The following is a 23538-nucleotide window of genomic DNA, read 5'->3' as shown; positions in this document are numbered from 1 at the left end:
GTTTCATCTCTCACCCTTACTATCAGGTGCACAAAGCCCCAGGACTCGGTTTCATCTTTCACCCTGACTATCAGGTGCATAAAGCCCCAGGACTGGGTTTTATTTCTCAGCCTGACTATCAGGTGCACCAAGCCCCAGGAATGTGTTTAATCTCTCACCCTGACTATCAGTTGCACAAAGCCCCAGGACCGGGTTTAATCTCTCACCCTGACTATCAGGTGCGCCAAGCCCCAGGACTGGGTTTCATCTCTCACCCTGATTATCAGGTGCACAAAGCCCCAGGACTGGGTTTAATCACTCACCCTGACTATCTGGTGCATAAAGCCACAGGGCTGAGTTTAATCTCTCACCCTGACTATCAGGTGCACAAAGCCACATGGCTGGGTTTAATCTCTCACCCTGACTATCAGGTAATCCTCTTCATATCACTATCTAAACCATATGCAAATTGGCATAGAGTAAATAAGATTAGAAAGATAAATGTGTGGCTCAAAGATTAGTGTGGGAGAAATGAGTTCCCATTCATGGGGCCCTGACACCAGTACTGGGGAAGGAGAGAGCTGTTCCATTGGGATGGGCTTCCTTTGAACTATGCTGGGGCTAGTGTTTTGGTGAATCGTTTAACTAGGGTTGTAGATAGGACTTTAAACTAATTAGTTGCGGGGAGGGTTCAATTGATGAGAAGTTTAAAAAATCAAAAAGAAATGGGAGAGCAGAGGTGCAGGTGTATCAGAAAAGGGCCGAAAATATGAGCCGAAGAATGCAGGAGAAATTAGGACCAGAATGAGAAATAATGTTAACAATTAGAAGCTAAAGGCTCTTTATCTGAATGCACATGGAATTTGCAATAAGATAGATGAGTGGACAGCACAAATAGAAATAAATGAATATGACTTGATAGCTACTACAAAGATATGGTTGCAGGCTGACCAAGTCTCATAACTCAGTATTCAAGGGAATCCAACATTCCAGAAAAATATTCAAAAAGGAAAGGAGTTGGGGTAGCTTTGTTAAAAAAGGAAGGTATCAGTGGGGTGGTCAGTAGTGATGTTGGCGAAATAGACCATGATGTGGATGATCTTGGGTGGAAATAAGGAATGGCAAGGGGAAGAAGTCACAGGTGAGCATCGTATACAGGCCCCCAAAGAGCTGCCTCACTGCAGGAGAAAGTATAAATCAGACAATAATGAAGGCATCTAAGAAGGGTGCGACAATTGTCTTGGGTAATTGTAATCTGAATATTGACTGGACAAATCATATTGATAGGCATAACATGGAAGACGAATTTGTAGAGTGCAGCAGGGATTGTAACTTAGAGCAACACGTTGCAGAAACTACCCGGGAACAAGCTATTTTAGATCTAGTAATGTGTAATGAGGTGCGATTAATAACAGATATTGTAGTTAAGGATTCTCTAAGGGAAAATAATCACAACATGGTAGAATTTCAAATTCAGTTTGAGGTTGAGCAACCCGTGTCTCAAACCAGTGTGTGTCCTCAACTTAAATAAGGGCAGCTACAGAGGTATGAAGAAAGAGTTGTCTAAAGTCAGCTGGGGAAATGGACTAAAAGAATGGTCACTGGATGTGCAGTGGCAGACAGTTAAGCAGATATTTCATAATGCTGAGCAAAAACTGATGTGAAGGATAAACCACCCATGGTTAACAAAGGTGGTCAAAGACGGTATCCAATCAAAAACTAAAGCATACAAAGCAGTGAAAACTAATGGTATGTCAAAGGATGCCACATAAAAGGTTATTGCACAATATAGGAGCTCACGGTATTTGGGTTGGGTATTAGCATGGATTGAAGATTGGTTAGCACTTTTTCAGGTTGGAAAGACATAACTAGTGGAGCAACAGAAGATCTGCCCTCGGGCCTCAATTGTTTACTATCGATATTAATGACTTGCAGGAGGGGGCAGAATGTATGCATCCAAATTAGTTGATGATACAAATATAGGCTGGAGGGCATGTTGTGATGAGGACACAAGAAATCTACAAGGGGATATAGACAGGTTGAGTGAGTGGGCAAAAGCTTGGCAGATGGAGTTTAATGTAGAAAAGTGTGAGGTCATGCACTTTGGTAGGAAGAATCAAAAGGCAGATGATTAGTTAAATGGAGAGAGTCTCCAAAAAAGTGCAGCAGAGAGGGATCTGGCTGTTCTTGTGCATGAAGTACAAAAAGTTAGCATGCTGGTGCAGCAAGTAATTAAGAAGGAAAATTGAATTTTGGCCTGTATTTCTTGAGGGTTGGACTTTAAAAAATAAGGAAGTCTTGTTACAACTGTACAGGCTGTTGTTGAGACCGCACCTGGAGCACTGTGTACAGATTTGGTTCTTGTACTTAAGAACGTATATACTGGCATTGGAGGCAGTTCAAAATAAATTCACTTGGCTGATTCCTGGAATGAAGGGATTGAATTATCAAGAACAGCTGAACAGCTTAGGCCTTTATTCATTAGATTGGTGGTGAGGGGTGATCTTATTGAAAAGTACAAGATTCTGAGGGGGCTCAACAGGGTAGATGTTGAGATGGTGTTTCCACTAGTGGGGGAATCTTGAACAAAAGGATATACTTACAGAATAAGAGGACACTCATTTAAAGCTGAGATGCAAAGGAATTTCTCTTCTCACAGCAAGCAAATGCCTGGAATGCTCTACCCCAGAGACTTGTGGAGGTTAGATCACTGAAAGTATGTAAATCGAAGGTAGAAAGGTTTTTGAAATATTGGGGAGTTGAGGGTTATAAGAAACTGGCGTGAAAGAGGAGTTGAGGCCTGGGGCTGATCACCCTGATCTTATTGAATAGTGAAGCAGGCCTGAGGGCCTGAATGACCTACTCCTGTTCCTCGTTCTTATATTCATATGCCCCAGGCCCAGGGCAGTCTCTGAAATATTCCGCCAACAGCATGGTCTGCCCAGAGCAGTCTCTGTCATATGCCCCCACATCATGGGCTCAACCCCAGAATATCTCTGGATCTTCCTTTAGTTCTTGCCCCTGGACAGTCTTTCACTCTTCCATAAACAGTTTTTGAACTCTTGCCCCCAGGTCTTTCCATCTCCCACTCTGCTCTTCCACCCCCACCCTCTCCCATTCATGGTTCTATCTTACCCTCCCCTTTCATTTCCCACCCACCAACCCCTACCCCCAATCTGTCTCCGTCTTACCCTCTGCTGTATGTCCCCCCCAAGCCCCGCCCCTGTCTCATCCGTTCCTGTTGGTTGTGTCTCCTGCGCTCAGCTTTGGCACTGCTCATGCTCCTAGATGTCAGTATTTAGCAGTTATGGTGTTAAATGGAGCTGAAAGCTACATTTACTGACTTCTAAGCCATGGATGAACTGAAGCTCACGAGGTGTGCACCACTTACATACAGTAGTAAAACAGAGGCGACAGAGAACAGGGATAACCAAAAGCAAGTGGTCGATAAAGATCTATTTTCAGATCTTAACTATTCACGACATTCATTAAAGAGTTACATGATTGGATAGAAATCTGCAAGCCCAAATTTGCTGATGGTAGAAATCTGTTATTGTAAGCAATGTAGAGGGAAGCTTAACATGACAAATGAATTGCACAAAGCAGTTCTGGAAAGGTGAGTCAGATCAGTTTTGGGAGGCTAAATCCTGTTGCAACATTTCTATTAGTGACAAAGGAAAATTCTGCCCTCCATTTTTGAGATCTACTGAGAGCTGCAGAAATTGTGGTCAGAGTCCTTCCAATCTCTCTCTGTGGCCCTTCAACAGGCTTGGGTATGTAGCCAAAGAAACAAGGTTGGTTACGTACAGAGATCATTTAAAAAAGCAATGAACAGGTCCAAGATACAATCAAATAAACGAATGGAAAAGTTCAACTTCATATACAGAGAATTTGAATACAAGCAGGCAGTCGTCATTCTCCAGCTACAAAAAGCCTTGCTTAGGCTGCACCTCTATTTATCCACCTGGCTCATGAGAGTTCGATATAAATTCTTCTCTATTAGTTCACCTTCTGTTGCTGAATTCTGTATATAAGAATTCTATCGTAACATAGCTCAGTCAAGCATGCTTATGTTCCAAACCCATCTCCCTTTCTGCATTTTTTCTATGCTCCCCTCCACTACAACCTACCTCTTTGATCTAACTTTTAGTTCCCTGTCTCACTATGTCCTTATGTGGCGCGGTGTCACATTGTGTCTGATAATGCTCCTGTGAAGTGCCCTGAAGCGATGTTTTACAAGTAAAAAGCATTATGTAAAGGCAAGTTTGTTGTTGTTGTTCCAGCGCTATCAGATAACCCTTTATTAATACTGCTGTCCATAAGTGTTTCCCTTTCCTCTCAAATTGTTACAAATTGTAAGATTACGCTCTGAGTCTTCTGAAAACCAAGATCCTGGCTAGAAACCAATACACACCTCTCGTGCTTCTGACTTTCTAAGAATTGCCTGGAGGACCTGTTGATTCACAGGGAATCACAGAGTGATGCAACACAAAAGAAAACTATTTAGCCCATGGTGTCTGTGACAACTCTTTGCTCATGTTATTCGATTGCTCACTTGCCTGCTCTTTCTCTATGGGATTACATTTTTCTCCTTCATATATTAACCCAATTTCCTTTTGAAGGTTCTGACTGAATCTGTGTCAAATATCCCTGAAGACAATGTGTTCAGATCCCGATAACTCATTGTTTTTAGCAAACCTCACATCAGTTTGACAACTGAGTGTCAAATACATGTAACCCATTCCAAGCTCTTTTTTATTGTGTATTGAATCATGTTTGTTCAAAACAGGTGACCTTAACTCTTACCATTTGAAAACAGCAGCTATTCTCCTGAAAAGGGGATGTGTTCTCTCTCCATCAGTGCCTTCTTGCCCTGATTGGTCTTCCCCTTGAAAGGCTGCTCTGACCCATCCACACTTCAGGTGAGATCGGAAATCCGAGCTGCAAAACCGCAAAAACGGTCGCGTCACAGAAATCTTCGTATCCCTGTCAATACGCACCGCGTCCACACTGACTGGAATATCTGGGGCCGATGAGGAGAGATTGAGTCGATTAGGATTATATTTGCTGGAGCTCAGAAGAATAAAAGGGGATCTCATAGAAACCTATAAAATTCTAACAGGATTAGATAGAATAGATGCAGGAAGGATGATCCCGATGGTGGGGGAGTGAAGAACCAGTGGTCACAATCTGAGGACATGGGGCAGACCATTTAGGACTGAGATGAGGAGAAATTTATTCACCCAGAGAGTGGCGAGCGTGTGGAATTCGTTACCACAGAATGTGGTTGAGACCAAAACTGTGTATGTTTTCGAGAAGGAGTTAGATATAGTTCTTAGGGCGAAAGGGATCAAAGGATATGGGGAGAAAGCGGGAGCAGGCTATTGAGTTGGATGATCAGCCATGATCATAATGAATGGCGGAGCAGGCTCGTAGGGCCGAATGGCCTACTCTTGCTCCTAGTTTCTAAGTTTCTATGTTAAGGATTTTGCTGGGTCAGTTGAGAAGGATTAGTTCTTGTCATCTCTGGTGTCTATGTTGGTTCCATCTGGTTTCTTCGGTTTTATCCTTGCTGTTCTCCAATGATTTGACGCATGGCTTCCTCGGGCATGTCAGAAGGTAGTTAAGGGTCAACCATATTGCTGTACATTTGGGATTTGAACTCGTTTGTCGAGAACATTATCTTGACCTCTGGCTTAAGAGCTCAAAAGCGTTGCCACTGTGCTACCATTCCCCACGATTTAACAATGCAAATCACAGATAAAAATGCAAACTTTCTTCCTGTTACAATTGGAACTGAGCCCAAAATTCTGTTCGTCTGTAATGTGCCAATACAATTCACACGCAAGGTAGGAGACACCCACTCTGATGACAGAACAAGGTGGGGAGGGTGTGTACATGGCATCCTGGAGTAGATGTGTAACTGAACATTTCCTGGAGTGTTTTCACCACCAGTGCAACACAGTTAATATTGGCTCTGACAATTTCGGATGAGAATCAGGAGTGACTGCGCAAGGTAAGTCCCAACAATGCACTGACTTTTCTAAAAATAGCCGGATGCAGCCAATCACGGTTTTATCGTCGACCACTGCAAAGCCAACGTGAAACAAAAAAATCAAAAATGGACACAATTGTGATTATATTATCGTTCAGCTTAATGAAGGTATTTAATGAAAGAAATATACCGACAGTTCAGGCATTAGTGCGTTTGTATTTCCGAATTTCTATCAGCGATCGTTAGCAGAGCCAACTCTGGTCGAAAACCCGAGTGTTTGGCTCGCAGCATCACCTGCCAAATGGAAACGCTATCCAGATACAAGCTATTGTTCTTGGCAGAATGTTCCTCTTATTCAAGATACGATATTGATGCAGATTGAGGACCAATAGATGTGAAATGATCAGAGAGTTCCTTAATTTCTATGTAACAGTTCAACTAAATATCTCTTGAGGAATGCTTGTGATTTATGATTCCAAACATCTGTATCGATATTACCATAGCGGATCATTCCCGTGTATTCCATATATTACTGCCAGTTCTAAACATGAAATCATCTTCCCTTTTCAAGCACACATTTCTAGTTGCTACACGAAGAAAACGGGACATTTGCAAGTGTGATTTATGATGCAAGCATTGCCCAAGAGAATGTGATGTGACCCAGTAGTTTCAGGCAGAAAAACAGTAAGAAGTTGACCAATATGAGGAAGAGGTGGGGGCATTAAAGCACAACGTCTGTTTAGACTGTTTGGTAAAATATATCATCTCGGTAAAGGAACTGAAACCAGCGCGAGGAATGGTCACACGAGGCTAGTTAATTTTCCAATTAAATTCGCTGTTCGTGCACATTAAGTAAATTTCATGATGTCTCAACTGTCATGTAATACTGTTTCTTAACGCTGACCAGTTGCTTGGGAGCAAACATTGCAATAATACCGATTTCGACACGACTTTAAAAGAATATTATCACGACTTAAAGAATCACATTGATTTTCACTTATGGGATGTGGGTGCCATTTGCAAGGCACACATTCTTTGCCCACTCCTTAAACTGTTACAGTCGGTATGAGAAAGATACTCCCACACTGTGTTTTGTAGGGATTTTCCCAGCGACAATGCAGGTACAGTGCCTTTTCTCGGGCTCTAGAACCAGAGGACGCAGTCTCAGATTAAGAGGTAGGACATTTACAACTGTAATGAGGAGTTTCTTCGTTCAGAGGGCGGGGAATCTTTGGAATTCTCTACCCCAGATGCTGTGGAGGCTCAGTTATTACGTATGCTCAAGGCAGTGATCGATAAGTTTGTAGCTACTAAAGATAACAACGGATAGAGAGAGAGCGTGCGAAAAGTGTCATTGAGCTGCAAGGCCAGCCATGAGCTGGTTCAATAGCAGATAAGGCTGGAAGGGCCGAATGGCTTCTTCAAAGAATCATAGAACGGTTACAGCACAGAGGAGGTCATTCAGCCTATCGTGTCTGCACTGGCTCTCTGAATGAGCAGCTCACTACGTGCCTGCTTTCTCTCTGCAACGTTGAACATGGTTTCTTTTCAAATAATCACTAATTCCCTCTTGAAAACCTGAGGTGATGCTGCCACCCACAGATTCTCAGGCAGTTCATTGCTGAGTCCAACCTCACGCTATGTGAATAAATTTATTTTTCTCATATCATTTTGCTTCTTTTACTAATTACCTTAAGTCTTGTGTCTCTGGTCCTCAAGCATTTTGTCATTGGGAACAGTTTCTCCCTCTCTACCCTGTCCAGGCCCCTGTCTCAGCCTTGTTTTCTCCAAGGAAAAGAGTTCCAAATTTTAGCTAATTTTCTCAACCCCAGAATCATTCTTGTAAACCTCTTCTGCACTCTCTCCAATGCCTTATACCCCTCCTCCTATTTTCTGTGGTGCGAAGTGTCAGGCAATGTTCCTCTCCCGGACGACTTCCATGCGACCTGTAACGTGTCATCCTATAGACTTCATTTCCTGCCTCTCACTGTCTGATAAATCTTGTAATGGGTTGTTGTGTAACAGCCAGAGCGTTGTGCATGTTGAGCGGAAACATGTGAAATGGTGCACAAACACTGCTCTTAGGAAATTGCACCAAATCAGCACTGAGTGCTCAAGCAATGGCTTTCAGTTAAGTGCTTTTAGGTGAATTCAACTTACAGCAATGAACAACAGGAAAAATGCTAAATAAGCACTTTCAAACGCAATACTCTTATTCACACTGCACCCATTGAGTACCATTTTTTACCATTTAGGAAAAATAACCCTCAACAAGTTTTATCTGACTGAACAGCTCACAGTACAAGCTGGTCCACATTATCCACAAGGTTTTGCGTGTGTACCGATTAAAATCACTGAAGAGGGAATAAACAGCTGGCCTTTGATTTTTTTTTTAAATGAAGACTCTCAGCGCGGTAACCCAGCTGAACAGCCAGCTGCGCTATCAGTGGACCTTCACATGTCGGGTATTACGTTGTCGAATTCCAGGCGGGTTGATGCAATTTTTACTCGCCCTGTTTTAACATAAATTGTTAGTGAACTTTGTCCCTCTCTAGCAGAACATATTTTAATCATTAACATGGTTTATGGCAAGCAACGAGCTAAGAATCAAAATGCAATCCTGATTCATGTAAGCAAAACCTTTTTTACTAAGGAGATTTATAAAGAAAAGCTGCAATAACTTGGATCAAATATTTCCTCATGCAGCCAGATACGAACCTATATTATAGACGCAGAGAGATAAAGTACACCGTGCTCTGTCCGAGTGGAGGTGGGTTGTGGCGGTTAGGGGCGCTGGGGGCGGGGGGTGAGGGGTATGTTCTGAGGATGGGGTGGGGCGTGGATTGGTGAGCGACGGAGTGTGGAAGGGTCAGGGTGGGGAGGTTTCAGAAGATCAGAGAGTCTCAGAGTTAAAGGCTTCCCAGGCAGGCATTGTGTAGGTGGAATGTGCATAATCAACTGGTGTCCCCTGGGTCAGCGGGGTGCGGGTCTGGGGCAGTGTAAAGAATCTGTGTCTGGAGGACCAAGTCAAAAATAAGGGCAAGTGGCTGAGTGAATGGCAATTTTGAGTGGAGGACTGGGTGAATGGGATGCCCATGTGCCACTTTGCCAGTGGGTTATATTTGAGGGGCTTGGCCAGTAGAGTTCATATTTGGGGCTCGACAAGTGGAATGTGGATGCTGAGGCTGTGCCAGTGTTCTGTGTGTGTGGGTGGGAGTTTGAGTCATTGGTTTATGGTTGTGAATCTGAGAAAATGATGCTCGATGCATGTCTGGGTGAGTTGGGTTTGACTGCCTCCTTAGATCATGTAATTAATCTTTGGTCTTTCATTTGTGAATATGAAGCTCTCTCAATTGGCTGTGGAGTTCAAACAGTGGCGTATAGGTTTGCTGACTGGATAAATGGTGTGGGGAACTTGTTTAGTTTAGTGCTCCTGTAAGGTTGCATCAATAAGGCATCTTCGTAGCGCAGGGGCAATTACGTGTGGGGTTGAGTCGCTATTGTGTGGATGTGGTGTTTTAGTTGTGGGCTAATGGGTGCGATGTGGAATTATCAGGTGGCCAGTGGGATGTGAGTGTTGGTTAGTGGAGTATATTTCTAAGGATGAGTCAATGCAGTATTGGGTGTCACCAGGGTGATGGGCTGGATCAATGTGGTGTGTTTGTATAAGATAGATCAGGGACTCAGTGGGTGTGAGGTTAAGCTGAATGTGGGTATAGGGCTGGGACAGTCAAGTGTATGGGTGCAGAGCTGGGCCAGTAGGGTGCTGGGATTTGCGAATTTTTCAATAAAGAGTGGAGTTAGATCAGTGGGGTGTGTGGTTGGGCCAGAGGCCCTGGAAGCAGATGTAACAGTATTACAGTTGAATAAAGGCAACTACAGAGGAATGAGGGAGAAGCTGGCCAGCATTGACTAGGAGATGTGCCTAGCAGGAAAGACAGTGGAACAGAAATTGCAGGGGTTTCTGGGATTAATTTGGGAGACACAGCAAAAATTCATCCCTAGGAAAAAGAACATACTAAAAGGAGGACGAGGCAACCATGGTTGACAAGGGAAGTCAGAGACAGCATAAAAGCTGAAGAGAAAGCACACAATGCGGCGAAGATCAGTGGGAAACCAGGGGATTGGGAGGCCTACAAAGTCCAACAGAGGACAACAAAAAAATAAATAGGGTAGGAGAAGATTAAATATGAGGGTAAACTAGCCAGTAATATAAAAGAAGATTGCAAGAGCTTTTTTTTAGATATATAAAGGGTAAGAGAGAGGCAAAAATGGACATTGGGCCACTGGACAATGAAGCTGGGAAGTAGTAGTGGGGAAAAAAGAAATGGCAGAGGAACTGAATAGGTACTTTGCATCAGTCTTCACAGAGGAAGACATGAGTTTTATTCCCAAAGTTCAAGAGAGTCAGGGGGCAGAGGTGAGTGTAGCAGCCATTAACAAGGAGAAGATGCTAGGAAAACTGAAAGGTCTGAAGGTGGATAAATCATCTGGACCAGATGGATTACACCGCAGAGTTCTGAAGGAGATAGCTGAAGAGATATTGGGGGCGTTAGTGGTGATCTTTCAGGAATCACTGGAGTCAGGGAGGGACCCAGAGGACTGGAAAATCGCTAATGTAACCCCACTGTTTAAGAGGGGAGTGAGGCAAAAGATGGGAAATTTAAGGCCGATTAGCCTGACCTCAGTCGTTGGTGAGATTTTAGAGTCCATTATTAAGGATGAGATTTCAGAATACACGGAAGTGCATGGTAAAATTGGGCAAAGTCAGCATGGTTTCATCAAGGGAAGGTCATGCTTGACAAATCTGTTAGAATTCTTTGGGGAGTTAATGACTAGGTTAGAAAAAGGAAAGCCAATGGATGTTATCTACTTGGACTTCCAGAAGGCCTTTGACAAGATGCTGCACAGGAGGCTGCTCAGTAAGATAAGAGCCCATCGTGTTAGAGGCAAGATACTAGCATGAATAGAAGACTGGCTGTCTCACAGGAGGCAGAAAGTGGGGATAAGGTGATCCATCTCAGGATGGCGCCAGGTGGCTAATGGAGTTACGCACGGGTCAGTGTTGGGACCACAACTTTTCACTTTATACATTAATGATCTAGGTGAAGGAACTGAGAGCATCCTGGCTAAGTTTGCAGATGATACAAACATAGTTGGAGGGACAGGTAGTATTGAGGAGGCAGGGAGGCTGCAGAAGGATTTGGACAGGTTAGGAGAATGGGCAAAGAAGTGGCAGATGGAATACAACGTGGGGAAGTGTGAGGTCATGCACGTTAGTAGGAAGAAAGGTGGATAGACTATTTTCTAAATGGGGAGATAATTCAGGAATCTGGGCTGCAAAGGGAATTGGAAGTCCTAGTCCAGGAATCTCTTAAGGTTAACTTGCAAGTTGAGTCGGTAGTTAGGAAGGCAAATGCAATGTTGGCATTTATTTCGATGGGACTGGATATAAAAGCAGGGATGTGCTGCTGAGGCTTTATAAGGCTCTGGTCAGACCCCATTTAGAACATTGCAAGCAATTTTGGGCCCCGTATCTCAGGAAGGATGTGCTGGACCCGGAGAGGGTCCAGAGGAGGTTCACAGGAATGATCCCAGGAATGAAAGGCTTAACATATGAGGAACATTTGAGGATTCTGGGTCTATACTCAATGGAGTTTAGAAGGATGAGGGGGGATCTGATTGAAATTTACTGAATACTGAAAAGTCTGGATAGAGTAGACGTGGGGAAGATGTTTCCATTAGTAGGAGAGACTAGGACCCAAGGGCATAGCCTCAGAGTAAAGGGAAGACCTCTTAGAACAGAGAAGATGATAAACTTCTTTAGCCAGAGAGTGGTCGATCTATGGAATTCATTGCCTCAGAAGGCTGTGGAGGCCAGGTCATTGAATGTAGTTAAGACTGAGATAGATAGGTTCTTGATTGTTAAGGGGATCAAAAGTTACGGGGAGAGGGCGGGAGAATGGGGTTGAGATACTTATCAGCTATGATTGAATGTTGGAGCAGACTCGATGGGCTGAATGGCCTAATTTCAGCTCCTATTTCTTATGGCTTATGGTCTTAAGGCCACTGGACATGGAGCTAGGTCAATGACATTGGTGCTGTGTCAGTGTGGGGTGCGTCAGTTTGGTGTGTGTCTGGGTCAGTGGGGTGTGAGTCTCGGTCCGTGGGGTGTGGGGTTGTTTCATTGATTTGTGGGCCTGAGTCAGTAGGGTGTGGGTCTGGGTCAGAGGTGTGTGGGCCTGGGTCAGTGGGGTGTGGGTATGGGTCAGTGGGGTGTGGTTCTTGGTCAATGGGATGTGGGGTTGTGTCAGTGGCCTGAGGGTAGGGGAGGTTGGGTCAGAGGGGTTTGAGGCTGTGTAGGTGGGGAGTGGGTGTGAGGCTGGGTCAATGGAATATAGGGCTGCATCAGTGGGGTGTGGATGCGGGGCTTGGTCAGTGGGGTGTGGATGCGGGGCTAGGTCAGTGGTATGTGGGACTGGGTCAGTGGGATGTGGGTAAGAGGAGGGTTAGGTCAGTGCAGCATGAGGCTGCATCAGTTGGGTGCTGGGGGTGGTGCTGTGTCTGTGGGGTAAGGACGCGGGGCTGGGTCGGTGGTATGTGGGGCTGGGTCAGTGGGATGTCGGTAAAGGGTGGGTAAGGACAATGCGGCGTGAGGCTGCGTCAGTTGGGTGTGGGGTCGGTGCTGGGTCATTGTGGTGTGAGGCTGCGATGGTGGGGAGTGGGTGTGAAGCTGTGTCAATGAAATGTGGGTTTGGGTCAGTGGGGTGTGGGTGTGGGGCTGGGCTTTTGTGTTGTATGGCTGGGTCAGTGGGGTGTGGGGCTGGGCCAATGGGATGTGGGTAGTGGTGGTTGCGTCAGTGAGGTGTGAGGCTAGGCCAGTGGGGAGTAGGTGTGGGGCTGGGTTAGTGGGGTGTGGGGCTGGGTCAATGTGAAGACGGTTTGGGCTGCATCTGCGTGGAAAGGCAGAGTTAACCTTTTGGGTCAGATATAGTGTCAGAGCTGCTAAGCATGCCCAGCACGTTCCGTTTAAATTTCAGATTCACATCATCCATTGTATTTTTTTCTTTTATTTCGGAAATAGATAGAGATTGGGGTTCTTTCCACTCAAGACAAAGAAAGTCAATTTGACATTTATTTCCCTGATTATGTTAACATTGAAAATTCTGTTGAATTTAAGACAACGTTCGATGAGTATATATGTCCGGTTCAAATGAGGGAAGAGAACCTGCTGGTTACATGGAGAATTATGAGAACGGCCAGAAAAATGGCTGGAGGCTGTTGATAAAATTTTTAGCGCCTAGTTTTCTTGATTGTATTCTGAGCGGTATGACTTTACAGATTTTCCCACAACTGGACGCATAGTGTGAACCATAGGATGGGAAAGGTGTCACAGCTCTCCAACGATTTAGGAATTTATTAACTTGTTCCAAGGAAGCGCCAGAGGAGTGGAGTGGAGAGGCAGGTAAAATGAAAGTGTGGAAGAGATTTAATGTGAAGGGGATGCCGCTGGTCCTAGACATTTCAATTCAGAAATTAGCATTTTGGGAACCTTTCATGAGCTCTATCAGCAGCTCTATTTCATTTGTAAATATACTTACATTTATTTTGTTCTGATTAAAGTGAAGAAATTTCTCAAAGGACAATTTAGGCTAAATTGTTCGATATTTGCTGTTCTCCTGAAACCATCAGAAAAATTAAGAGCACTATTTAAGATGGCGAGTGTCAATATCACACTCGGTGCAGGCACTCAGCAGTGATAACATGTGTTGTGTGGCTCTTATTTACAAATTCTCAGAAGGCAGAAGTAATGGCAGGCCCTGACATTATTATTCATTGCTGTTTGATAAATATGTATTTCAGTTTATGGTCTAAACTGTGACATACCAGAAAGTTCAGTTAAAACATTATGTCCTCAAAAAACATCATATCATGGGACAAAACAAGAACCTTCTTGCCATTGTCTTGAAAGTATGTGGTCCCATCGCCTCTCTCAGTTTCAAAGTAATGAATGAGTTGAATTTAAGAACACAAGGAGCAGGAGTCAGCCATTCAACTCTTCGATAAAAACAAAAAAACTGCTGATGTTGGAAATCCAAAACAAAAACAGAATTACCTGGAAAAACTCAGCAGGTCTGGCAGCATTGGCGGAGAAGAAAAGAGTTGACATTTCGAGTCCTCATGACCCTTCAACAGAACTAGTTGAATCCAAGGAAGGGGTGAAATATGAGCTGGTTTAATGTGTGTGTGTGTGTGTGGCGGGGGGGTGGGGGGTGTGGGGAGGTGGGGGGGGGGTAGTTTGGTGGGGGGAGAGAAGTGGAGAGGGGTGGTGTGGTTGTAGGGACAAACAAGTAGTGATAGAAGCAGATCATCAAAAGATGTCACAGACAACAGAACAAAAGAACACATAGGTGTTGAAGTTGGTGATATGATCGAAACGAATGTGCTAATTAAGAATGGATGGTAGTGCACTCAAGGTGTGGCTCTAGTGGGGGTGGGGGGAGCATAAAAGATTTAAAAATATTTAAAAATAATGGAAATAGGTGGGAAAAGAAAAATCTATATAATTTATTGGAAAAAACAAAAGGAAAGGGGAAGAAACAGAAAGGGGATGGGGATGGGGGAGGGAGTTCAAGACCTAAAGTTGTTGAACTCAATATTCATCTGGAAGGCTGTAAAGTGCCCAGTCGGAACATGAGATGTTGTTCCTCCACTTTGCGTTGGGCTTTTCTGGAACAATGCAACAAGCCAAGGATCGACATGCGGGCAAGAGAGCAGGGTGGAGTGTTCAGATGGCAAGCGACAGGGAGGTTAGGGTCATTCTTGCCAACAGACCGCAGGTGTTCTGCAAAGCAGTCGCCCAGTTTATGTTTGGTCTCTCCAATGTAGAGGAGACCACAATGGGAGCAACAAATGCAGTAGACTAAGTTGGGGGAAATGCAAGTGAAATGCTGCTTCACTTGAAAGGAATGTTTGGGCCCTTGGAAAGTGAGGAGAGAGGAAGTGAAGGGGCAGGCGTTACATCTTTTGCGTGGGCAAGGGGTGGTGCAAGATGTGGGGGTTGAGGAGTAGGGAGTGATGGAGGAGTGGACCAGGGTGTCTTGGTGTGAATGATCCCTATGCAATGCCGACAGAGGGGGTGAAGGAAAGATATGTTTGGTGGTGGCATCATGCTGGAGTTGGCGGAAATGGAGGAGGATGATCCTTTGAATGCGGAGGCTGGTGGGGTGATAAGTGAGGACAAGGGGGACCCTATCATGTTTCTGGGAGGGAGGAGAAGGCATGAGGGTGGATGCGCGGGAGATGGGCCGGACACGTTTGAGGGCCCTGTCAACGAACATGGGTGGAAAACCTCCGTTAACGAACAAGGAGGATATGTCAGAGGAATTGTTTTTGAAGGTAGCATCATCGGAACAGATGCGACGGAGGCGAAGGAACTGAGAGAATGGGATGGCGCCCTTGCAGGAAGCGGGGTGTGAGGAGCTGTAGTCAAGGTAGCTGTGGGAATCGGTAGGCTTGTAATGGATATTGGTGGACAGTCTATCACCAGAGATTGAGACAGCGAGGTTAAGGAAGGGAAGGGAAATGTCAGAGATGGACCACGTGAAAATGATGGAGGGGTGGAGATTGGAAGCAAAATTAATATATTTTTCCAAGTCCCGACGAGAGCATGAAGCAGCACTAAAGTAATCATTGATGTACTGGAGAAAGAGTTGTGGAAGGGGGCCGGAGTAAGACTGGAACAAGGAACGTTCCACATACCCCATAAAGAGACAGGCATAGTTGGGGCCCATGCGGGTACCCATAGCCACACCTTTTATTTGGAGGAAGTGAGAGGAGTTGAAGGAGAATTTGTTCAGTGTGAGAACAAGTTCAGCCAGATGGAGGAGAGTAGTGGTGGATGGGGATTGTTCGGGCCTCTGTTCGAGGAAGAAGCTAAGGGCCCTCACACCATTCTGGTGGGGATTGGAGGTGTAGAGTGATTGGATATCCATGGTGAAGAGGAAGTGGTTGGGGCCAGGGAACTGGAAATTGTTGATGTGACGTAAGGTGTCAGAGGAATCACAGATGTAGGTGGGAAGGGACTGGACAAGGGGAGCGAGAAGGGAGTGAAGATAGCAAGAAATGAGTTCTGTGGGGCAGGAGCAAGCTGACATGATCGGTCTACCAGGACAGTTCTGTTTGTGGATTTTGGTTAGGAGGTAGAAGCGGGCCGTCCGAGGTTGGGTGACCGTGTCCGGCCCATCTACCACGCATCCACCCTCATGCCTTCTCCTCCCTCCCAGAAACATGATAGCGTCCCTCTTGTCCTCACTTATCACCCCACCAGCCTCCGCATTCAAAGGATCATCCTCCGCCATTTCCGCCAACTCCAGCATGATGCCACCACCAAACACCTCGTCCCATCACTCCCCACTGTCGGCATTCCATAGGGATCATTCCCTCGGGGAAACTCTGGTCCACTCCTCCATCACCCCCTACTCCTCAAACCCCCCAATGGCACCACGCCATGCCCCCGCAAAAGATGTAGCACCTGCCCCTTCTCCTCCTCTCTCCTCAACATCCAAGGGCCCAAACACTTCTTTCAAGTGATGCAGCGTTTTTCAGCTCTTCGAGCCTGCTCTGCATTCAATGATATCATGGCTGATCTTCACCTTCAACGTTTTTTGCTGCATTATTCCCGTATCACCTGATGTTTTGGCATGCAGAAATCTATCCATCTCAGTCTTGTACCCAATGGCTGACCATCCACAACCCTCTGGGTCATAGAATTCCAGGGATATACCATCCGCTGAGTGAAGAAACTCCTCCTCACCTCAGTCCTAAATCCCCTTATACTGAGACTTTGTCTCCTGTTTCTAGTACCGCCGCCACCACACCCACCCCCGCCCCCCCGGACCCCGTCCCCACTCACAAGAATCACAAGCCTACATCAGCCCTTAAAGAATTTTGCTAATTTGAACGAGATCATGCATTATTGTTCAAACCTCCAGGGAATGAAGGCACAGACTGCTTAATCTTCCTTCATTGGACAATCCCTCCAACCAAGGACTTAGCTAGATAGCTAAACGGGTCTATCAGCTATGCATTTGCTGGTGAATTCACTCTAGAATCATAACATTATAGAACGAGATAACAAGAAGGCGTGCAGGTATCTCATCTTACTTCCAATGGCTCTTTAGCAGACCTTATAATTAGATCCATCGTCCGCTGTGACCCCAAGGCCAGGGAAAACTAATCCCTTCAAATATTTATCCTTTTCTCTTTTGGACATTACTGTGATCAAGATAACAGCATCTCACTATTTAAAACATGTTTCTGCTTGCTGCCTGTTTGCTGCACTAACCATTTTCAGTTTGTGTTGTTCGGCTACCAATCCATCTGACATTCCAATTATTTTCATGTTTATATTATCAGAGTTGTTCGTGGATTTGACACTTTTCTCAGATCGCACCCTCACGTTCTCTGCTCTAAGGAAAACAGCCACAGGTCTCCAGCTCCTCCACAAAACAGGTGTCACACATTCCCAGCACCATTGTATTAAATTATTTGCACAGCCTCTTCAAGATCCTGGTATCCTTTCTGAAATGTCATCACCCAACTGAGTCCAAAATAATGGCTGATGAAGCTTTTGGAAAGCTTTGTTCTTTGCATAACTTAATCATCCAAAACAAAGCGAGGATGTTGTCTATTTGTTGAACTTTGAAAGATCAGCTTCAAAGATCAGTACATCGATGAGACCAGGTCTCTCTACTCCAGCACATTCGCACCATTGATTTTAACTCCTCTTCTTCCCCACAACATGCATCATTTCAGACTTTGCTCTGATAAATTTTATCTGCCATGTTTCTGCCCATTTCACCTCTCTGTTTATATCCTACTGAAGTTTATTGTTAACCGCCTTATTGCTTACTCCATTTCAGAATGCTGTGTTATCTGCAACCGTTTAATTTATGCTCTAGAGACATTCGCCTGGTAATCAATACCTATTTAAAAAGTCAAAGACTCTATTATCGGTACCTGGAAAAAAAAACACTCTATATTTACCACCAACATAAAAAGGCTTGTCATCACCGCTCTGTATCTTCTGTCCATTAACCATTTTTGTTTTCATCACTGCCTTAATCCCATGGCTTTACTTATGCAATTCGTTTGAATACATGACACTGTAACAAAGCCTTTTTAAAACTACACAAGGACACTATATGCCAATCCAACACCATCAACATATCCCAAGATTTCTTCAGGGGCAGGACTAATGACCGAGGGGCAGTAGTGATGGACTGTGGAACTATTAGAGCGTCGTTACTGAGTAAGTTCAATCCTTTCAGACAGCCAGTGTAGAGGGGACGTTGTTATGACGTAGAGATACAACTGTACGAACAGAGGTGCAGGACAGAAGGACTGCTGCACTGTTGGAAAGGGGCTCTATCAAAGAGCTGTTGACAGAGTCAGAGTTGCGGCAGTGGCGGGCAGTAAGCATGTTATCCTGGAGCGAAAGTAACAACATCGGAGAGGCAGTACTGATGAAGAGCAGACCTGTTGGCTGGCAGGACTGAAACACTTCCTCACAATCAGAAGGGCAGCACTGAGGGAGTGCTTCACTGTGTAGATGTGTGCTGAGGCCGTACTGCAGTCTAGGACGGTGGAAAATGAGTTGAGCTGCACTGCCGTTAGTGCGTTACAGAGGTGCCTGGCGCAGCCCTGGGGACGCACTGAGTACCGCTGTATAACACAGGCGAAATTACAGAAATGCTTAATTAGCTTTAAAACAGTTTTGGGATGCGCAAAAGCCGCATCCACGCTATATGAATGCAATTATTCCGATATTACATCTAACATATTTGACATTAAATTACATGATTCTTGACTTTATTAAACTATTGTCACTTTTGTCCCATTTATTAGATAGGAACTGGACTCTATTTGCAAATACCCTGAGATTCCTGCTGTTTCTCTAAGAAATGTTTGAAGGAAAGGCCTGAGATGCAGAACAGGAAATAGAGAATTTTGGAAGTGTACACTTATTGACACCAGTCACAAGAGGGAGAAACCAATTGTTACCCGGATTTTTACGAATGAAGGATCGAATCTCTGTGATAAGGAACTGAGATATTGAACAAACCAGAAATTCAAAAAGCAGAGAAACTGAGGGTGTGAGAGAGTGTCTAACCAAATACAAAGGCTCACTAGACCAGACACAAAGATCAGGCGGGACCTGTCGGCGCGGGTGGTCGGTTGAATCCCGATGAATGAGCAGCTCCTGATTGCAGACCGGAACATCACTTTTCAATTCATTAGTGTCGGCGCACAATTTACTCAAATTGCTGAATAGCCGTTTTTCAAGGGAAAAAAAAATTGCTGATTGTACATCTAAATATCAAGTATATCTGGTAATCCGGTTTGGTAATTGTCTTCAAAATACCTGTGGAAGAACAACAAGAATGTTGGATCAGCCTGTTTGCTGGCCACTACACCGGAAATATATCCTGAGCGGTCTCTTAGCGACTTTTCTTTGTGGTGCTTTTCATTGGCGAGGAAATTCATTCACAAATTATTGGAAACCAGTGGAACAAAAATCAGGTTACGATGTTGGATATGCATCCTTGGATCTGGCAGAAAAGAACTCGAGTTGTTGGAAGATAATTAGTGGTGACCCTGAAGCTATTGAAGAGGCTGTTTTAAACTCCAACACTATCGCAAACAAGCATAAAGCCGTAAATGAAATGGATTATTTAGCAATGACGCAAGACTGCAACAATTTTGTTAAAATCCGCAAATACATCAGTTTCCCGTTAAGTACAGAGGAACGCGATTACCCCCTGGCCTATTCCATGGTGATCCATAGCAACATTGAGATGTTCGAGAGGCTCCTAAGAAGCATTTATGCTCCACAGAACGTGTACTGTGTCCACGTGGACAGGAAGTCTCCAAATCAATTTCACTCGGCTGTCCAGGCCATCGCTTCCTGTTTCAGTAATGTTTTCATTGCAGGAAAGTTAGAATCGGTGACATACGCCTCATGGTCCAGAGTTCAGGCTGACCTGAACTGTATGGAAGAGCTGCTGCACAGCCCTGTCCCGTGGAAATACCTCATAAATGTTTGCGGACAAGACTTTCCAACGAAAACCAATTGGGAGATAGTCAACAGTCTTATGGCCATGAGCGACTCAAATATTATGGACTCAGTAGCCCCGCCAAACTACAAAAAGGTAAATGGATCAGCTCATGTCATACAACCATCCAGTGTCCTAGTTTTCCTTCTAACCACCCAACCCACAATCAATCCCCCTCGCCCTCTCTCTCTCCCTCATTCTCGGTTACAATGGCAGTGTTTGATTGGAGACTAACCGTTTTCTCCAAAATAACGTTGCTTTTTTGAGCACAGGCATTTGTTCAAATCTGGAAAGGACCACCCTGGAAACTGTGGAAGCAGTTTAATATAAGGAACAAGAGTGCAAGACATGTTTGACATATTGGATGTTTGAAACGTGCTAATCGGCGGGTTGCAATGACACAAGAACATAATTAAAGGGCGGAGTAGAAGACCATGTAGCCCATGGATTTTCTTTAACAATTAAATATGATCATAGCTAATCTTAGAATTAAAATCCATTCTCTCTCCCGCTGTCCATCTCCCGTAATTCCCGGAGAATCCAGAAATATATCTATCATTGCCTTAAATGTATTCAACGATGATTCATTCACAGCCCTCAGTAGTAAAGAATTCCAAAGATTCACAAGAGTTTGAGTGAAGATATTTCTCCTCATCACAGTCCAAAATGATTGGGTCCTTATACTGGGACAGTACCCCTTGTTTCGGCGCCATATTAAAAGCTTTTTCGAAATCCATGTGTATTACACCCACTGGTTCCCCTTTACCTACCCGACTCGGTGCATCTTCAAAAAACTCATCTCAAATTGTCAACCACGATTTCCCTTTAGTATAACCAGGGTGATTTTTTCTAATCATACTCTGTTTTTTCCAGAGAATTGTTAAGACTTCCTTCATAATGGGTCCCAGCATTTTCGCATCAACCAATGTAGTCTAGCTGGCCTGTAGCACAGTATTTTCTCTCTTTGTCAGGTGCAGCACACGGTTTCTGAAACTATCTGCTGCATGTGCTCTTGCTTTACTTTCACTGCATTGGCCTGATCGAACATGGAAACAGACCACATCATTGCTCACAAATGGTGGCCGCTGGTTTGGACATAAGCAAAAGCGATGTTCTTTTAGCTATTTCCAGGCCTCTGAAGGCCTGGCAAGTTGATAGTTACTGTTATCCCTTCTTTTTTAAAAAAAATAAACGCTTGCCTTCCAATTGCCGTCTAATTTCCTTCGTTTATTTCACATTCCTGAGCTTCCCTGGTGACACCTCCGCATCATTCCTCTCCAATAGCCCATTACCAACAGTGCACTGTGCCACCGCCTTATTGTTTCTCCTATACTTCCACTTTTCAATCACTCGCTATCAACATGACCTATGCATGTTTCATATACAGAAAAAAGTAGATGAAATATAAAGTAATTGAGACAATGAACGTTTATAGTTGCTGCTGTTATTTCCGATGTGGTTGGAAAATGAAGAGTAAATTGGAAAATAAGAAAAGTTTCTCTTTGTGTTGATTTTCAGAGAAGATGGGAATTTCATTATGAAATCCGTAACGGTGTCGTCAGAACTCAGCAAAAGAAGAGTCCCCCACCCATAAGCAGTCCCATGTATGTGGGGGGTGCCTACATTCTTGTCACCAGAGAATTTGTGAGGACTTTGTTTGCGAACCCGGAAATCCAAGCGTTTTTCAAGTGGTCCGAGGACACCTACAGCCCCGACGAACACATCTGGGCAACCTTAATGAGGATGCCTGAGATACCCGGCTCCATACCGTACACTCCAGGACACCACAAGAGTGACCCAGCTGTTACCCGAGCAGTGAAGTGGTCTTTTGAGGCTGGTGATGTAGCGAAGGGAGCCACATATCCACCTTGCACAGGAAGGTACCACCATCTAATTTGTGTTTATGGGTCTGGAGATCTACCCTGGATCCTCCAACAGGAAAGTCTGTTCGCGAACAAGTTTGATCCGCAAGTGGACAACACAGCTGTGCAATGCTTCGAGGAATATCTCCGATACAAAGCGTTTAATGAAACACGGTCTTAAGAATGAATGGGTGTAAATGAACTTAACGAAGAATGCAGGGTTGTAACATAGAATAAATCACAATTTAGGACTGAGGCAATCTGCTGAATAATAATGCAGGACGATGTCAGATATGAACTGAAAAAAGTAACAAGACCTATTATTAAGTAAACCTGGGTCAAAATCTTGGAACTCAATTCCTATTAGCGCGGTGGTTATACATAAACCATGTGGTCTGCAGCGGATCAAGAAGGCGGCTCACCATCACCTCGTCAAGGACAATTAGAGTTCGGCAATAAATGCTGACCTAGCTGGCGATGTCCACACTCCGTGAAACAATAATGAAAGCTGGAGATTTCTCATCATTAGGGCTGTAGCAGTGGAAGTGTCATTCACTCAAACTGGAGAATTCCCAGGAACTGAATCCTTCAATTGAATTATATTATTCACAGTTACAGTACCAGATATTCCTATCTTGTACATCAAAGCAATCCAAAGCTGTTGTGGCATATATATCAGAGAGGTTGTTTTGTCCGCATGTCTGGAACTAAATACACTTTAATATACGAAATCATTCGACTATTTTTATCAAAGCGTTAGGTATAAAAATAATCTTCTTCGTTGATGTTCTCAGTGATAATACAATGGTACATATTTTATCATTGGGCTCTCATACCATTCACGCTCTCTTTATATTTAAATATATTTGATGCATTGCTTCCAATGCTCGTCATTTTTCATTGCTTTTTGAATTACGGATTTTCTATTATACATGCGTAAACTCATTTTGATATGGGAATTAACTGTAATTATCTCACAATATAACATGAATTTTCGGCTTTGGGGTCTTTATTCTATCGACAAGTCACGACTCAATCATTTATTTCATCTCTTCCTCTCTTCTGATGGGAATCAACTTTCACAAAAATGCTGACGACATTTTGCTCACACACCTGCACGTAACAACAATTTATATAGACTGTTGTAATTTAATGCCGCAGCCGTCGGAAATATTTTGATTACGATTATGATCATTTGTGTCGAGTGTGAATTGTGTTGCATGGAGATAAATACAAATTTATTCTGCACCTGCATGAATATAGCATAACCAGCGTGAAAATGAGGATCAAACAAATTTGTGGTGAATCGATCGAGCACCGGAAGAGAATCACGTGCTGCTCTGGGTTTTCGGCGCACAGCTTCATACATTCAAAAGCCAGTGATTTTTACCGCCCAGAAACAAGGCATTATTTCCGTTGTGTAGCCTGCTGTCTGCAAAAAAAAAAATGTTAGATTGTTAGCACCGTCCCATCGCTTTATTTTTCATGGTTCATTTTAGTTTTAGTTATTTCTTTGATTAATTATTTTGTGACTCTTGCCTCCAACATTGCTTTCAGCAAGGCGTTCCTTCTAATATGTGTTGCT

General features: G+C 44.1%; 1 protein-coding gene across 2 annotated transcripts; it reads left to right on the top strand.

Moving 5' to 3' along the window:
• The first annotated feature begins 5911 nt into the window (after window positions 1–5911).
• LOC121273518 (beta-1,3-galactosyl-O-glycosyl-glycoprotein beta-1,6-N-acetylglucosaminyltransferase 3-like) lies at window positions 5912–22684 on the top strand. 2 transcript variants are annotated; one of them, XM_041180688.1, is made up of 3 exons: window positions 5912–5995; window positions 18884–20187; window positions 21610–22684. In XM_041180688.1, the coding sequence occupies exons 2-3, from the start codon at window positions 19420–19422 to the stop codon at window positions 22132–22134; spliced, it is 1293 nt and encodes a 430-aa protein (XP_041036622.1). In that variant the 5' UTR covers window positions 5912–5995; window positions 18884–19419; the 3' UTR covers window positions 22135–22684. The 2 variants fall into 2 exon arrangements, with proteins under 2 accessions (XP_041036622.1, XP_041036621.1); XM_041180687.1 differs by lacking the exon at window positions 5912–5995 and adding an exon at window positions 6997–7150.
• Window positions 22685–23538: the final 854 nt, after the last annotated feature.

Source organism: Carcharodon carcharias, assembly GCF_017639515.1.
Source record: "Carcharodon carcharias isolate sCarCar2 chromosome 24 unlocalized genomic scaffold, sCarCar2.pri SUPER_24_unloc_2, whole genome shotgun sequence".
Classification (NCBI taxonomy): Eukaryota; Metazoa; Chordata; class Chondrichthyes; order Lamniformes; family Lamnidae; genus Carcharodon; species Carcharodon carcharias.
This window is presented reverse-complemented; position numbering and strand designations above follow the sequence as displayed.

Excerpts from the sequence above, each read along its gene's own strand:
- LOC121273518 (XM_041180688.1), top strand. The coding sequence starts at position 19,420 with ATGTTGGATCAGCCTGTTTGCTGGCCACTACACCGGAAATATATCCTG. Across the intron at positions 20,188-21,609 it reads CCCCGCCAAACTACAAAAAG|AGAAGATGGGAATTTCATTA; the intron begins GTAAATGGATCA and ends GTTGATTTTCAG.